The sequence below is a fragment of the Parasteatoda tepidariorum genome, chromosome 5 (assembly GCF_043381705.1).
Source record: "Parasteatoda tepidariorum isolate YZ-2023 chromosome 5, CAS_Ptep_4.0, whole genome shotgun sequence".
NCBI lineage: Eukaryota > Metazoa > Arthropoda > Arachnida > Araneae > Theridiidae > Parasteatoda > Parasteatoda tepidariorum.
Window position 1 is genome coordinate 16,328,396 of NC_092208.1, and position 18,573 is coordinate 16,346,968.

General features: G+C 29.6%; 1 protein-coding gene across 2 annotated transcripts in view; it reads right to left on the reverse strand.

Annotated features, from left to right (window-relative positions):
* Window positions 1–6,358: 6,358 nt before the first annotated feature.
* Window positions 6,359–18,573, reverse strand: part of LOC107456944 (uncharacterized) — a 22,208-nt gene continuing 9,993 nt past the window's right edge. The window contains exons 1-2 of one of the 2 annotated variants that reach the window (XR_011636830.1): window positions 10,146–10,814; window positions 7,662–7,797 (exon numbers count right to left, since the gene is read on the reverse strand). Coding sequence is in view for 1 of the 2 variants with exons in the window: in XM_043044812.2 (XP_042900746.1) it covers window positions 7,647–7,797 (151 nt within the window). In the remaining variant the exon portion in view is untranslated. Of the gene's footprint in view, window positions 7,798–10,145; window positions 10,815–18,573 lie in introns of those variants that run through there. The other variant, XM_043044812.2, reaches the window with a different exon arrangement.

The window sequence follows — 18,573 nt, forward strand, 5'->3', positions numbered from 1 at the left end:
TAATAAAAAGATAATCTTAGGGGTGAACAAATCCTACGTGCATAAAAAACATCACTAAATTTGATTTTTGATTAAAAATTTGCTAGTGTTGATCAATTTTATTTATATGAAAAATAAAGTTTGAACATTTTCATTTTAAAAAAAAATATAAAACCTTATCAGTCTCATTTATTTATGAAAAAAAATCATAATCTTTCCTTCACATTTATTCTTGATGCTTCTTATAATTTTTTTTATAACTAAAATATTTTGTAAGTAGTAAGTTATGTTCAATAAAAACTTAAAAACTTTCATACGATCTATTAATTCAAAAAATATCAAATTTGGTGTAACTGTTTTACGTAAAAAGTTATCAGCTTTAAGCAATGATATTTGCTTACAAGTGATTTTATTTTAATAAATTTACTAAGTTTAATCAATCTTATTCATATGAAATATAAAGTTTGACCAATTTTATTTTTATAAAAATGTATAAAGCTCAACCAATCTTACTTATAAAAAAAGATTTTCCAAATTCATAAAACTGATTTATATTTAAAAAAAAACTTCGGAAATTTTTATCAATATTTGCATAAAACTTTTTGTAAAGTTGGAGCTATTTTAATTCTACAAAAAATTCTGAGATTTTACTAATTCCTCCATTATATAAATAGAGAAGTTTATATAAGTTTAATGAGTCTATATAAGAAGTTTTGACACATTCTTTGTAATATTATTTATAAAAAAACTCGGATATTCTATAATTATGGATTGCGAGCCAAATTTTCTCACGGAACTAAGGCATTTAACAGGGTTTTGCAGATTATCTTCAATAGAAAAAAAAAATTCCCATACAGATGTGATGCTCAAGCCTTGTGGAAGAAACTAATCGCTTTTCCATTACAAGAGACAAGCAGATTATCAGAGATTTATTAGATTAAATCCTTTCTTTTACGATAAAAAAACAGTTTTTGCCACTCTTGATTCTGTTTTTATGCTTTATTGAAACATTATGATCTAATTTTATAAGCAAAAAATAAATAAGCCAGCAGCTCACAAGGATGTAAAAAATTGTCAATTGTTAAGAAAATTGTATAAAATGAATTAGGTATATTAAATCGCTTTTTTTTCAAAATAAATAAAAACGAAAAACAACATTTATTTTTATAAAACTATCGTTACATTTATTTTTTTTAAAAGCTGGTATTTGTTTCGCCTTTTTAGAAATTTCTAAAGCATTTTTTTTCTAATTTCTGCAAATCTTTTAAAATATTTGATAATTATTATACAGAAATTCTGGCAAATGAATATACAATTTTAATGAGTTACCTTTTCGAAATTATTGTACACATTACAATAAAGGATTGCACAAAATTAAATAAATATACACCAACTTTTTTTAGCCATAAATGTGTGACCTTTTTTAAATGAAAAACAATTAATCGGAAAAATACTGTATCTTTCAGTATTTTTTGGAAGCGGTGTGGTACATAAAAAGCGTTTCTGATGTAACCTCATAAAAGAAATCGGAAGGCGTAAGGTCCGGATAACTTGGTGGCCACATGATTAGGGGTAATGCCCAAGACGCTGTTTATGAATCACCGCTCCAGAAACAATGCAAGGATGGTCTAAAAATGTATTTATGGATTATGTAATTCCTTATCACTGTGAAACTACAATCTGTGTTGTTACAAGAGATTAGATATCTTACGTTCAAAGATCTTATGTCTTATATTATGCATAAGACATGTCTTGTATTATGTCTTAGATTATGAAAACTTACGTTAAAAGAGTATCCCATTAAGCATTTGCGACTGAAAAATAAACTCAGTACATTTTCGTTAATTTCATAACCATTTACTGTAATGTGTGCAATATTCTTGATCATATAAATTCTTAAAATTCAATCATTTGTGCTAATACTATATGTTAGTATAGTATTCAAAGCATTATATGTGTTTTATTAGTATTAGAAGTTTTAAAAATAACTTAATTTGAAACCTGTTATATTTTTTAGAAATTTCACGCTTTATGTTACCCAGAAAATATGTTTTCTTTTGCCGTAGAGCAAATCAATTTTTTTCCTAAATAATTCAGATTTTTTTTACGCGTTGTATGATGAACATCTAAGAAAGAATTAACCAAATCTTATAATGTTGTAGTTTTTCATAATGCGGTAAAAGTAACTTGACTGCTGGACACAGTTATAAGAGTACAAACTCTGAAGCTATCTTGCTAATTTAAAAAAATCATTTTCTAAAAAAAACATTGGAAAAATAAGCGACCGCCTTGTAACTACAGCAAAAAAAGCTGCTTAATTTTTGTACTAATGTAATAATGAAGTATTTTGCGAAAAGGGTGAAGCTATTAACGTGTCAAACAAATCAACTTTAATGCATGGATGCAATAAGGTATGCAAATGTCTAAATCCTACACTTCAGATAAAAGAATTTTTAAGTGCAATAGTAAAAGATGTTTCGCTCTGTTCTAAAAAAATCACTAGTGACTATGCCACTATTTTTTGGGTATCCAACATGATGCTAAATTTTGTTTTGTGTCTCAAAAAATATAAGGTTTAGAAATCTGAAATTACATGATTAATTACACAAAATTAATACATGATTAATACATGATTAATTACATGATTAATTACACAATATTCAGGGAATTTGATGGGAAGAAATTACATTCAATGATTAGTTTGAGATTTATAGAGTGGTAAAAATTGAATTGACCATACTCGGATATTCGTAGCTTTGATTCTACTGAAAGGATTTGAATGAAATTTGTTATTCAACACTTGTTATTCAATCCCATGGGTAGAATGGGGCCGATTTCTATTTTTTGTCCCTATTATCATTCACTGTAGGCATTTTCTAATCGAATTTTCTTGATTTTTTCATGTAACCAAATAACTAAAGTAAACATGATACAATTTTGAGCTAAAAAAATGAGACAATTCGAAAAAATTACAGAAATAAAAAAATCCAAAAATTGTCCCATTCATTACCACTCTCTCTTTTTCAAAATTTCTTTTTTCGAACGTCAATTCAGCCTAAAGAACTGAATAACATCCCTTTTTTTTGGAAATTTTATTCCTCTTTCTCTCGAATTCTTTATTTTATAAGCTCGAGCTTGAGTAAATATCAGAAGTAAAAATAAAAACTAAAGAGATTAGATGTTGTCAGATATAATATATTATTTGAACTGTCATAATGACATAAATTATCGCTATAAATGGTTGTTGTTGGCCTAGGTAAATAAGGCAAAGGGTGCGATTGTTCTTCTTTCCCAGTGGCGCCATCTAGGGCCATGAATTCGACTTCCACCACACTCATTCGTCACAATTGTTTATAGAGCGGACCCATTCATACATCCATTCATCCATAGATCGCAATTTCGACCTGAAACAGAGAACGATCAATCTCCCATTCAGTACCCCAGAGGTATAATTTGTTATGGGAACATGGAGGACTTTGTGACCCAATATATTTAACGTGCTCCAGCCACCATTTACTACATGGAGAGTCCTTGATCGACTTGTTCTCACGAGCGCGAGTCCAGCGCCCTGCCAACCAGGCTATACCGGCTTGTAACTGGCGAAAGAGTGAAATTATTTTTCATTCATTACTTTTTATTGCGTCATCCTTTCTATATACCTAAGTTCAAAACAATTTTTCAAGTATTGTTGATTATTTTTCAAATGCAAGTAATCCTTCATTTAGTTACTGGAAACATATTAACACAATGTAATGACCTTAAATTGCAATAACTATATATATTTTATTAAAGTAGTGAGCCTTGTTTACTCGAAAAATATCGACTTTTAAGAAAGAAAACAACTAGAGGTAATCAAGGGGAGCCTAGAGCTTAGAGGAGACTTATTGCTTAGAGGAGCAAGCAGAGGGTGTGGTCTCCTACTTGAGTACAAAAGCAAACAATTTTTAAGAGTTGAAACCACTGCAGATTCTTCAATAGTATTTTTCTAGAAAATCTTGTTGAATAACTGCGTGATGCCAATAATAATATTTAAATAGCTCAAACTTTTTATTCTTTTTAGGGAACATTTTTTTTCCAGTGATCGTTAAGGAAAGAAAGCTAAAGCATTATCGTAGAAATTTTTTTTTTTAAATTAGCACTTAAAAGCACGATTATCAAGATTTATAAATATGTTTGCAGTATTTATAAGTCGTGGTATTCAATTTTTTTTAATATCGCAAAACGCTTATCACTCTTTTAATAGAAATTGCGAAAAATAATTAAAAACACACGCAGATTGAGGTATTTCATTTGTTAAAAAGCTTAATTTACATAAATTATAACTTAATTTATTTAAATTCATTATACATTTATTTAGTTGTCTTTAAAAATAAAATAAAAACGTTAATGAACCACCTTTTTACTTCAGCTTCATCTTGATTTAATTTGTCATTAGTTCTGATTTATCTCAATAATTATTCGTGAGATTTTGACATATGCTTTTCACTTTGATATAGTAGTTTGCAATACTTATGTGCATTTTTTTAAATTAATTTTTTCTGAAAATTCTAAATATATTGTTTTAAGTTATGAAAAGCCGATGCAATTTTATCCCATTTTTAGAATATTGAATATTATTTTTAACTTCATTACTTTCAGGTGTGTAGCTGTAGTCTTTAGCAAATTTTATTCTACAGTATTCTTAACTCACGTAAGTCTTTTTCTTGAAAAGTGAAGCGACTGGAATGTCACAAGCTTAAGTAGAAGATATATCAGTGATCATATGATACACTTACTGATAAGTGTAATCCGTGCCAAGTTTATTTCGTGAAGTTTTCCACCTTCATCACGCACCAATCCATGCATCACTGCAAGAAGAATTATCGAATGAAATGAAATGTAAAAAATATTCCTAATTCCTTAACTCGATTTTTTTTCATTCCTTTGACCGAATTTCCTATTTAATTTTATAATAGCCGACCCAATTTTTTGCTTTACGACTACTACTGTTCAACTCCGTAGCCATGTAATTTTGAACCCAATCCAGAAGACAAGGGAACTCCTGGATCGAGTATTGGGAGAAATTTGCCTTCGTGGAGGACTTTTTGATAGAACACACCCGCATTTACTTCACATGGAGAGTAAGACCACAAGAACCTCCCACAGTAAACCTGACGGCAAGGGGATTCTAACCCACGATCCGTCTACCACTGAGGACATTTCGCGTCAGTACTGTGGTCGGTGCAAGCCGGATGCGGAATTCGTATCGACTAGTCATCGCCGGGATCCGAACCCGGTCCCATGAGCCATCGCGGCTCCACAGTATATATATTTTATTTCATAACTGTCGTTAAACAGTGGACCTAATTTTTTGGGTTTACGACAACTAATGTTCAACTCCGTAGCCTTGTACTTTTGAACCTAATCCAGAAGACAAGGGAACTTCAGAATCAAGCATTGGGAGAGTTTTGCCTTTGTGGAGAACTTTTTGATGACATTTGCGTTGCATGGAGAGGAAAACCACGAAAACCTTCCATGGTTAGCTTGACGGCAGCGGGATTCTAACCCACGATCCGTCTACCACTGAGGATATTTCGCGTCAGTACTGTGGTCGGTGCAAGCCGGATGTGGAATTCGTATCGACCAGCCATCGTTGGGAATCGAACCCAGTTCACCTCATTGGAAGGCGAAGGCTCAATCCTCTGAGCCACCACGGCTCTTCTTTATCCTAATTAGCATAATCATAGATTGCAAATGTTAGGAATGTTCAATATTTTTCATATAAGAAGCAGTCTAAAACAACTGTTAAAATGGGCTGCCGGATGTAGTACATGCTATACAAAGACAATAAACAAATCAATCTACACAATTTTATTTTGACTGTATTTTCAAACATGTCACACATTTACGACCAATACTCTAAGAGATGACCAGTCTGTTGCAACAGCAGGATGCGTTTGAGATATTTCCGGCGAAATTGACAAGGTGCATCATTCTAGACAGTGTTCATGCATTGCGCGAATCTATGCGTCTGGCGAAAACTTAGAGCACCTCTTGTATTGGTCGCAAATGTGTGAAAATACAGAAAAAAAATAATACAGAATTATTTTTGTTTATTGCCTTTGTATACATCGTATATTTTATACCGTATATCGTTTTCTTTTACTAAAAACTGAAAATATTACTTGGTTCAAAAAGTCCAAGTACAATCGATATCAAAACGCTAGTAAAAACTGTAGAATAAATAAATAAAAATATGAAACATGTGTTACATAAGAACAAAAAAGATGAAAAATGGGAAAAAGGTGAAGGGCCTGTTTCACTTGGGTTGAGAATTAAGCATCAACGTGACTCTTTTAATAAAAATATTTTTCAATGTAAACAATAACGAGACATAATATTTTCAGTGGATTGAATTTATTTACATAAACATTTGAAACATAATACAATTTAGGGATTTATTTAGGAAAACACACACTTTTCATAAACACGCTCACAAATGAAACCACATACACCACAAAATGAAAAACATGAAGTTTTGTCAAAATAATACTCTAGAGTACGTAAATAATGTTGAATTGGAAATCCGATTTGGTTGCTAAAATTTGAAATGGAGTGTCTCACTTTAATGTCTTGATTTAAATTACCAAATTTATTGGAATTAAAGCAGAGAAATTTTCACAGTCATAAGCCATAATAGAACATCAATTTGCTCAGCAAATAATAGTTGAATAAGTATTTGTTTCCTCAAATTAAAGCCATGGAACGAGGCGTTCCTCGAGTTTTCATTCAGAAAAAATAACGCAATTCCTAATATATTTTGATTGATTATAAGCGCAAACGTGGAAATTTATTATAATACTGAATTTCGGAATAACAGTTTTTTGTCAGAAATTAGTTCTGATGATTAATCAAGATATTTATAAAGCATTAAGTTGAAATTTCTTGCATTGTATCTTTTTTTTATTGGAGGTATGTTGACTGCAGCAGCAGTATCAGATTTCGTGGATTTGTTGTGAATAAGTAAATTTTTGATGACATTATATTGCCTGCAATACTTATTTTGAAGCTATAATGTTGGCTCCTAAAATGCCAGATAGCTTGAAATATTACTATTTTAGAGGAAAAGATCCACTTTAGCAAGGTCAGAATGCTTTAATATTTTATTTCTAGGAACATCAAATTGCCTGCAATACTCTTCCCTTGGCGGATAATTTCCATTTTGTTCTGATTGTGAATCTTTTTGTTATTGCTTTTTATTGGTTTCATACATGTAGACCTCAACAAGAGAAGGAATTAACCTTTTAGTTCCTTCATAAATTTCATAATATTTATTTTTTATTTTTGGTAAATGCGTTTGGTAAATCATGCAAATGTGCAGCCGTGGAATGCTTGTTTTGTCGCGAATAATTCGTGCAGACATTTACATAAGATACCGGACAGAAATATACACGTCTTGAGAAAAATCTACAAATATTCTTTTCTGCAAAAGGCAGTTCCCGCTGTGCTTGATATGTTTTTCTATTTGGAACGAACATCGACGATTCTGCGCATGTGCATATTTCAAGCCAGTTGAAGGGAGAATAAAAAAACATTTCTGTGGATAGAATATTTGTTCTTTCACTATCGTAGAAACGACAGGGCAAATGTCATTTAGTTGATGAGGATTGCAAATTAGAATTTTTTTTTCATCCGAACAATGTCCTGCTAAGTGAGCACCTAGCGTAAACTGAGTTGCAATCTTTGTGGTAGAGACCTGTACTTGCCGATCGTAGAACGTCCTTGATGATCTCCCTGGTGAAATCTGATACGTCCAATTTTTCAACTTGAGTCTCTAATCTAAACAAAAAAATAAACAAATATTAAGCACAAAATATTCAGATTTAGCACAAAAAATTGATGCGATATAGATTCATTTCACTGAAAAAAATTATTCAAACGATATTTTTATGATTATGATAGAGACGTGGCGGCTCAGGGGATAGAGGGTTCGCCTTCCAATGAGATGAACCGGGTTCAAATCCCATCGATGGCTGGTCGATACGAATTTTGAAGCTGGCTGGCACCGACCACAGAACTGAAGTAAAATGCCCTCGGTAGTAGAGGTGGTAAAATATCCTCGGTGGTCAGCCGAGCGCGGAACCCCCAGTGTTTAGTTCCCAAGCTTGCTTGGTACTCATTTATCGACCCACTGAAGGGAGGAAAGAAGGAGTCAACCTTGCCAGACCCGAGGATCGAACCCAGGACCTGTGCACGGGAGCGCGAAGCGCTGCCGCTCAGCCACCGGGGTTGCATATTAAAGGAAAAATTATTAAATGAATGATTTAAATACCGTATTTTTTGTTTTTAATTAACCAAAATTATGTTTCTTTACTACCATAAATGTTGTTACCATTCAGTACTGTAAATTTACGAGAATTTTTCCTTCTGTACGAATCAAAATTCATGCAGTGAAACAGGAAAAATCGAAGGTAGTCGAAATTAAATTCATAGCAGGAAAAATAAAAAGTCTATTTAAAAATTTTGACTTTACAGCTATAAAATAGATTTCTTTCCATGTGCTATATGTGCTTTTAACTTACATCGTACCATCTCAAAAAAATCAAATGTTTCCCCGGAATGAGATGACTGATTCACATTTTGAAATAAATATTAAGCTCTTATTAAAGTTAACTTAAATAGCATTTTAAGTAACACTATTTTTATCACATTTTTAATCAGTAACCAAATTTATAGAGGAAGTATGGAAGGTTAGGCCAACCTCTGTCAGCCAATTGCAAGTGGAATTAAAGAAGAATCACATATGATTCCCCCAGAAAAGTTTTCTTTTTCTATTGCAAGCTCTTCTATTGCGAGTTCTTTCTATTGAAAGTTCTTTCTTCTTGCAAGTTCTTCTCACCTGTGTTATTTATGACACAGGTGTACTATTACCATATGTAGAAAAAGTTGAATTATCTATCTATGTTATTTAGATTAATATACTAAAAGTGAGCATACTTAATGTTTGATTTTACTTTTTGTTTTGCTTTTAAATTTTAATTTTTTTATTTATTTATTTATTTTTGACAAAATGCCTTTAAGAGATTAAATCCACTCAATCAAAACAAGATTTTTATAAATATCCCTGTCATTCGATTAGAAGCACAGCACAAAATAATAATTATAAATTAATGTTAGGAAAATATTAAGTAGAAAACTAAAAAACAATAAACAAAGCGAATAATAGAATTATTTGCTGATTTAAACTAAACTCATTTAAAAAGTTTCAGTTTAGATAAGTTATTTTTCAACAGTAAATAAATATTTAATATTTCTTTAAAATTATTACCTTTAAAATTTTTTTTAAAGATTTTTAATTATTTTTGTTCAGGTTTTAACAGCCTTTTTAAGTTCAGAGAATCAAGCGGATCAAACCACGATCAAATCAAACGGTTTGATCTGAAATATTTCCTCTAAAAACTCAGTAATAAAAAGGATAGATTATAATCTGAATAAAACATAACAATGTAAACAAATGACATATTATAAGCAATCACATATATTTAAATTGAAAATTTAATTACGTCGTAACAAAACAAGATTAGTTAAAAGCGAGTCACATCTTCCATTTCCTCTTCTACACTTAACTTTTCTATTTACAATTTTTATAAGACACAAAGGAAAGACAAATTAACATACAGGAAAACAGCTGAAATTTTGTGAAATTAATATACAGAACTACAGCTGAAATTTCGACTTTAAGAAAAATTTCTAATTTTTTGTTCCTGTACTAGGTTAAATTTATTCGAATCCAATTTTTAGGCTTATAACTATAATTTTGGGTTTTCAATAAAGCTTTCCCCATTAGTTTCTCGAATATCACCACTTTTTTGGGAAGCTCACTAGAACTCCGTTTACCCTCATTTTAGCTCCGAATTTAGCATTTGAAATGAAACTTTTAGTTATAGTCTCTGGTTACAGTTATAATTACAAAATAAACACCAGTATTTTAAACAATCACATAATTCTTTTATCGCAAACGCCACCAAAACCTTGATAATATGATAAATAGAAATAAATGTTCAAATTTCATTTTTTTTTTTTAAAAATAATTAGATTTCTGTCAAGCGATACAGCAATTGCAATTACGATCTTATACATATAATCGTAACTGCAGTTGACATTAACTAAATTTCTTCAAATGGCACCTGGTCTTTTATAGTTTGATAAATAATAAGCGAGATATAGATATATGCTTAAATGTTGTTTTCCTGTCATCGTATTCCCTAGGAATTCTTCTAATGGAATGAATTCTTCTCCGAAAAAGAATTCAATTAGTCTTTTCCATTTTCATTTGACCGCCTTATGTGGTTAAAAATAGCAAATAGCATCTACCACCTAAATTCCAATTCTCGAGAACAACAATTCTGAAAGCAAGATTTCACGCGAAAACACGTTTAGTCATTTACCATCACCTCACTTCATAAACAAACAACAAGATAATTCACGTTAGGAAGAATTTATCGTGTTAAAGATTCATAAACACTCAAGAACTTCTCGTGATGGTCACGTTAGGTCAACAGACTACGCAAGCCTATAAACACACTAACATCTCTTCCAAATTGTAGAGTGACCTCACAAAACACGCTATTTTTTTTCTTCCACCGTCGTGTCTAGGTCAATAGGAATACGCAATTAATTTATGCGGAAGGAATTCCACGCAGACGATATGAAGTTAATCAACCTTCTAAATAGAATCCATAATTAGTGCAAATCATTCGGTTCCGGTGTTTGGATAAGAATCCTATTAGAGAAACTCATAACCGTCAATTTCGTGATCAAGTTCAGAGGTGAGAAACGCGTGAGGTGTTCTAATGGTCGCGTGATAATTGCGTTTTAGACTGTCGTCGAATAATTGTCGTCTGTTTTATTGTCTGTTTACAATGGGAAGAACATTTTCTGCTTAAAGTGGTAATGTTGTCAAGTTAGATGTGTACGCTTCGTTCTGATTGTTTATCGACCGGTACATCTCAATTCTAAAATTATCTGATGTAGAATTTCTCTCTGTTTTCGTTGTTCTAAAACTGGGTCAAAACTTCACTGATTAAAATGATTGCTATAAACACATGGTATATTTGACTTTATATAGGATTAAATCAATAGTTTAATAAATTAAAGCATTTTACACAAATAAACTTATTTTTTTGTTCTTAAATTGATGATATTAGTTAGGTTTGTTTTTAAATTGATGATATTGTTTATGATTGATTAGGTACAGCATCCAAACAGTTATCTTATTCTGTCTATTAAGTTTTATACTCCTTTAGAATAAAAACTTAAGCCTATTTTCAAGTTGGAAGTTGCAAAAAGTACACACATTTTAAATTCTTTAGCACTTAATATATTTGCAAAAGGAACTTATTTTGTTCCAGTAAGAACAGTGTATGCATGTGTCAAAGTTACTTTAAAACTGTCATTGAAAAAAGAATTTGTGATTTGTCCAAATGTATGTATCAGCAAAACTATTCTCATACTGTTAAACAAATACTACATTGAGAAAAAAAATACAGTTAAAACTTTCAGAATATGGTAAAATTTACCGTGTTTCGGGGCTCTATGAGAATAGCAGAAAGCTCGGTAATTTTTAGCGTAGCGAGCGCTTTGGTAATGATTCTGGTAAACTAACAATAAAATATGGTTTGATAATAAGTGATAAAATTTCGTAAATGTGGTAAAATTAAGCAATTTCTTCTTAGAGCATGGCTTAAAAACTATTTTTCGGTTAAATTTTTTTCTGTTTTGCACTTTTTAATAAATGTGTACTAACAAGCGTGCGTAACTATAATTTTGAAAACCAGAATTTCCGGTAAACTGTAACCATATGAACAGAAAAACTACCAACTGAATGGTTTAAATATCGTATATTTTGGTTTTATTATCAGAATTCTGATTTTTTTCCACCAAAAATGTCATTATCATATAATTTGCCGAATAAAAATGCTTGAATAGATAAATTGTTTTCCATTCAACAGTGCAACGAAATTCAACGACCTGCAAGTGACGTAGTGTGGCTATCTCGATCCTGATTGGTTGTTGAAACATGGCATTTATTTAAAGCAAACCTACTGTGCACCGAAGTTGTGAGACGCACAGGACAAAAATATATCACGGTTACAATAAAATACATAAACAAATAATGAATCTAATTAAAGTAAAAGACAGATTCAACAAATTTGATGCGTGATACGACAGTGTATTTAATTAACTTCACGTTAATTAACATACTAACTTATGTCGAGAAATGTAGCTTAACTTTCATACGCCATTTTGCTCATATAGGATCGGCTGCAGCTGACGTCATAGGTCACATGTGTGGGTATCTGTGATCTTCTTCTCGAAGTGCAAGTACCCAATGCAAAATTTTTTTTTTAAAATTCAGCAATAAATAAATCAGACAATAATTTTACTAAATGCCTGTAAAGCACATTATAATTACATCGCATAATTTGAAATGTTCACTTTACTGAAAGTTTTAAAAATGTATTTAATTCAGCATATTTTTGTTACATAAAAAATCAAGAATTTCAGTAAAAATAAATTTTATAAATCATGACAAAAATCTTACCACTATGTAAATTGTTTTGCTTTTTTCTGTAGTTTGAATTAAATTATTGTTTGATTATTTAATGCACTATCCAAAGTTTCAGTATATTATAATGAAAAATATGAATTCCTCAAAAATCGAAGTAAAGCAATATTTACATGCTTAAAATTTAGGGTAGGGGATGTTTATAGAAACGAAAACTATTTATATTTGATACCTAAAACATAATATTTTGCGTATCAGCTGTATGTATAATATATACATTATGTATTAAGTTTTATAAAAAAAATATTGAAAATTTAACGGGACATTAACCAAAACACTATATTAATTACGTGAACTTGAAAAATAAATAATTTTAAAATAGAAATCCAGTTTTCCCATGGTTAATTCATGATCAAACTTTTTTTTATTGAGGCTTATTTTAGTTCCGTCCCAAAATGGAATAAAGAAATAAACTTTAAGAAGTATTAATCTCGAAATTCGAGAAAGCATGAATTTGCCAAATTTCCAATTACTTAGAGAAACAAAAAGAGAGAAGAAAAAAAAAAAATTAAAGCTAAACAAAATAAAAAGTTACGACATCAAGCACTTAACCTTAATAAGTTGTTTTGGTATCTTCTATACAAAGCTATACATAATATTGAAAAGTTGTCACAATTACCCATGAGCCCTTTGTGAAACATTAAATAAATCTTTTCACATCATTAACTTCATTCTCACGAATCGCTTCGCTAAATAATCGCGTTCTTTATCTCGTGGAACTGGTCTAATTAAGCGTGTTCTCTCATTCATTGCTAAACAAGCGATTGCTGATATTGGCAGACGAAAATTTTACTAATGCTTCTTTTTCTAGTAATAAACAAATAATGGAATAGTTAATTCACTTAAATTGTACAAGAAGAAAAAAAAGGTTCAGCTTGTACAGAGCACAAAGTAAGTAATCGTCGTAAGGTTAAGCATATGGGGCATTTGACTATTATGAATATGGGGCTCACGTGTTTTTTGAAGGGCTAAGTGACAGTTATACACTCTACGTTCTTTAGTACGATGTCCATAACTGTGACCCCTTCATTTACAGAAAGTTCCATAAGCAGTTCCATAGACGGGATTTTATCTTAACTCCGTTTAGAAGTATAAAACTGGATATAACTGGTCCGTATAAAACTGGTTATGTGCTATAATGATGAGACCCTTTAAAACGCCATCTGGTGGAAAACGGCGGAGTTAACGTTCATATTGTAAAAATGGAGACAGAAGTGAATTGAAAAAGTTTAAGAATCCCGTCGACAAGGAATTATTTAAAACAATTAAATTTTTCAGCAAACAATTCTTGAAATATATTTAATTATTAGTTGTTTGAGACACATACAGGGTGTTCAGTAAACACTACCCTTAGTGTACAAAGTATTCTGTGAAGATTCTCTTTAATGTATATTTTTAGAATCATTGTCAAAAATGAAATGAAAAAGAAAGTATATGCATTAGGGGGAGCGAAAATTAGGAATTAAGACAAGAAAAAAAAATCTACAGAAATCTCAAGAATCGCTACGTAGAAAGGCAGAATTTAGAACATCAAAAACTATGTAGAAACACTCTCAAGTTCCATATGCACTCAAACTGGTTTTATTAGTGTTTTTCATCCTGGTTCCCGTAATTGTGATTCGACTGATTTCAATAGAATTTTTGTTTCTTCCTTTCTTAAGCATTAATTCGTGACCCATGATTTATATACTATTTTGACACGGATTTTAAAATATTATATTAAAGACGATCAATACAGAACATCAAATGGGTGTCCGAATGTAGATGAAAACGAACTTTAATTTTAATAACTGAAATAATTTTAATAACTAATAGGGTAAGGATAATGACATTTCATTTCAGCTTTTTCTTTTATTAGTAAAAGCCGCTCCACCAATCAATATCAGTGGACAGCGAATTCGAATGCGGATGAAAACGAACTTTAATTTTAATTACTAAGATAATTTTAATAACTACTAGGCTTAAGTATAATTACATTTCATTTCAACTTTTTCTTTTATTAGTAAAAGCCGCTCAACAATCCAATCTCAGCCGACAGGGAATCCGAATGTAGATGAAAACGAACTTTGATTTTAATAACTGAAGTAATTTGAATAACTAAAAGCCCTTAAGTATAACTACATTTCATTTCAGCTTTTTATTAGTAAAAGCCGCTCAACCATCCAATCTGAATTAAGTCTGTTAAATTGTGGATGAAAATGAACTCCATCAAGATAATAATTGACTAACTGCCTAGATGTCACTACCATCAAGATAGAACTATTTTCACCAAGAAACTAATCTGAGTCCAGGTGTTTCCTCCAAGGTGTTCAAGAGAGCGAAAATTCGTTATTCTTTTTTTTTTTTTTTTTTTTTTTTTTTTTTGATATCAGGATGTTTGGCTTTTTGTATTTCATTCAATCAAAATCAAATTTTGTTTTTAATTGTTTAAGCATTTAATTTTTATGAATATTTTAAAATGTAATTTTTATCAGCTTTAATGTATTTCTTTCAGTAGAAAGTTCTTCTTATTCAAAAATATAAAACTTTTTTTTGCTGGTCTATATATTTTTAAAGCTTTTAATAATCTACTTTAACTTGTCTACTTAACTTTAAAACTACTTTCATTTTCATTGTATTTTGCACAGAAAGCTTGTGTATGAAAGAAACCTTTTGTTTTTAAATTTTCAGTTATATCCTATTTATTTCATTTTTGTGAACTTTGTAATAGAGTGATCATCATCATAAAGCGAAATATTTTGCTGGACATTTTTAAAATATAGATTGATGTTGCGTGATTTTTTTTAATATAAATTCTTTTGAGTGTACCGATAGATGTTTTCTTTAATAAAAATGACGATAACCATTGCATTTTAAAATAATTATAAAACTTAAATATCTAAACATTATTTCGTAATTATTATAATACTGAAAGCGTACAAATTCTGTTAAAAGTAAGAAATACAATAAACTTTCTCTCATGTTAAAAACAATCTAATTTATAGGTTCACACGAGATATCAAATAAGAAATGAAAGAAGAAATACGTATTCTTGATTAATTTATATAATTATCAACATATACTGCAAACGTTAAATTTTTTTTAAATTTTTTCGTTTCATTGCAATTTAGTTTTTTATCATATTACACATTTTAATAAATCTCTATCTCTTTAATGAATTCCTATCTAAATCATTTACAATTTAAACACTAAATAGTAACATAATAAAACCCAAAGGTTGCTTTGTAACAATCTAAAAAAGTGCATATAGTTATATGGTTATGAATATTCTAAGGTATTTATGTTTTTGCAAACTGCATTGAAAAACGTAAAATATCCTATAAAAATAAGTTTCATTAATTCATATCAAACTAGGAGAATGCAACTTTCTAAGATATTTATTTCTCCTAAAAATACATTTAACTATTTAAAATATATGATTAAAAAATTCTCATTTGAATCATTTACATTTGGAATGTTTAAAGACTTACTACAAGTTATTTAATGAAAATACCTTTTGTTTAAATGCGTATTTTTAATATTCGAAAACATTGATTTCACTTCACAATGTAAAATATAACAATGTAAAATATCTGATTGAAATAGGTTCCATTCCTGTTATTTCATATCAAATTAGGAATGTGTGATTAGTTATTGTCATATATGGCAACGTTACTTTTAAAAAGTAACGAGTAAAAGTACAAGTATTTTTAAAAAAAGTAACGAGTAAAAAGTAAAAAGTTCTTATTTTAAAAAGTAACGAGTAAAAAGTACAAGTAAAAGTACAAGTACTAAACAAAAAAAGTAACGATTTAAAAGTACATTTCTAGGAAATCGAAAATTCAAAGTAACCTAAAATTTTATTGAATAATATTCTTATGTTCTTTAATGTTTTTGCAAAATTGTTGTTATTTATTTAATTATTTTTAATTTTGAAAGTTATGGACATTAATTTATTTTTAAATTCGGAAGAATATTATAATATAATTTTATAATATAATCGTATAATATAATTTTAAAATCAAATATAATTTTAATATCAAACTTTTTATGGATTTGCACGAAAAAGAAATTTTATCTATTGATTTTAATTTTTAGTTTATTATTTTTATTTATTTAAATTACCATTGATTTAAAATTGTTTTACTCTATAGAAACGCGTTTTAAAAGCACAAACATAAACAAAGCAAACACGGGGTTTCAGATAGCTTTGTGATCTTTGAGCTAGTAAAAAATAATTGAATGTGCAGTATAAGTTGAAACAGAACAGTCTACAGTTTTATTTGTAACAATGGCTAATGCTGAAGTCATGCGAGAAAATCATTTTCCGAACATTTCTGCCTAACGGAATAATTAAAATTTGTAAACGAATTTTAGTATCAGCGGCTAAATTAATACCTTCGAGTTTTCAAGAGTTAAAATAGTAATTATAATAGTTTTCAGTAGCACAAATAGTTCCGAAGTTCTTAGAGATTTGACTGGGCGTTGTTTGACAAGGTCGGGCATAAACGTAATTTTAGTAAAAAATGTACTAGGTAAAAATGTATTTAGTAAAAAATGTATTATGACAAATATGTATTATTAGTGAGTCCAAAAAGAAAATTGAAAAGCGTAATAACAAAATCCAACATTTTTTTATTTAAAATGTATTAAACAAATGCATAAAACTCGAAAATGAATGAAAATAACTTCTAAATTAATATTTTGATTCATTTTGCAAAATAATTGCATTTTGACAGCATTTTTTTTTTAATTTTCTTTTAGAAAGCTTACCGAGTTTTAGAAAAAAGTAACGATTTCATTCAACATTTCCGTAACAAATACTTGTACTTTTTCCCAAAAAAGGTAACGAAAGTTCAAGTAAAAGTACTAAATTTAAAAAGTAACAAAGTACAAGTAAAAGTACGTACTTTTTACTTGTACCGGCGGTACAAGTAACGAAAGTAAAAGTACTGCCATATATGGTTATTGCCAGGTTCAGAACCTTCTGAGTTATTGATTTCACGTCAAAATACATTTAACGATTTAAAGTTTTTGAATAAAAAATCGTATTCGATTCACTTAACACTAAGAATGTTTAAAGACTTATTACAAATTACTTATTGTAAATATGTATTATTGTTTAAATACTTATTTTAAATATTCTGAAATATTTTACTTCAAAATGTATTTAACGATTTAGAATATTGGATAAAAAAAACGGATAAAATGTTGCAAATAAAATCGGATAAAATATTGTGAATACGTATTATTTGAATACTTATTTTCAATATTCGAAAATTCTCTGTGTAGGGGGCAGGGAACTGTCCTTGCATCAGAAAGGTTCTGGGTTCGAATCCCGGGCAAGGCATGGATGTTTCTTTCCCTCCTGTGTTCTATGTCCTTTCTCCTTTGTGTGTGAATGTGACCCGCCCTATAAACGGGTTGTGGTAGTGTGACGTGGGCGACGCTGTTCTACCGCCGTGGCTTCACCACAGGTGCCCACTGGGTAACGAAAAGAGAATTAGCAGTTCTGGCACTTTCTGTGGCCAATGGACAATAGCTCCAAGTGCCCGCCATTAAAAAAAAAATATTCGAAAATTCTGATTTAACTTCAAAATGTATTTAATAATTTAGAATATCGGATAAAAAAAAAACCCGGATAAAATATTGTAAATAGAATCAGATAAATATTGTAAATACTTATCGTTTAAACAATTATTTTTATTTAAATTAATGCTAAAAAGTATATTCGAAAATACTGATTTCGCTTCAAAATGTATTTAACAATTTAGAATATCGGATAAAAAAAAACCCGGATAAAATATTGTAAATAGAATCAGATAAATATTGTAAATACTTATCGTTTAAACAATTATTTTTATTTAAATTAATGCTAAAAAGTATATTCGAAAATACTGATTTCGCTTCAAAATGTATTTAACAATTTAGAATATCGGATAAAAAAAAACCCGGATAAAATATTGTAAATAGAATCAGATAAATATTGTAAATACTTATCGTTTAAA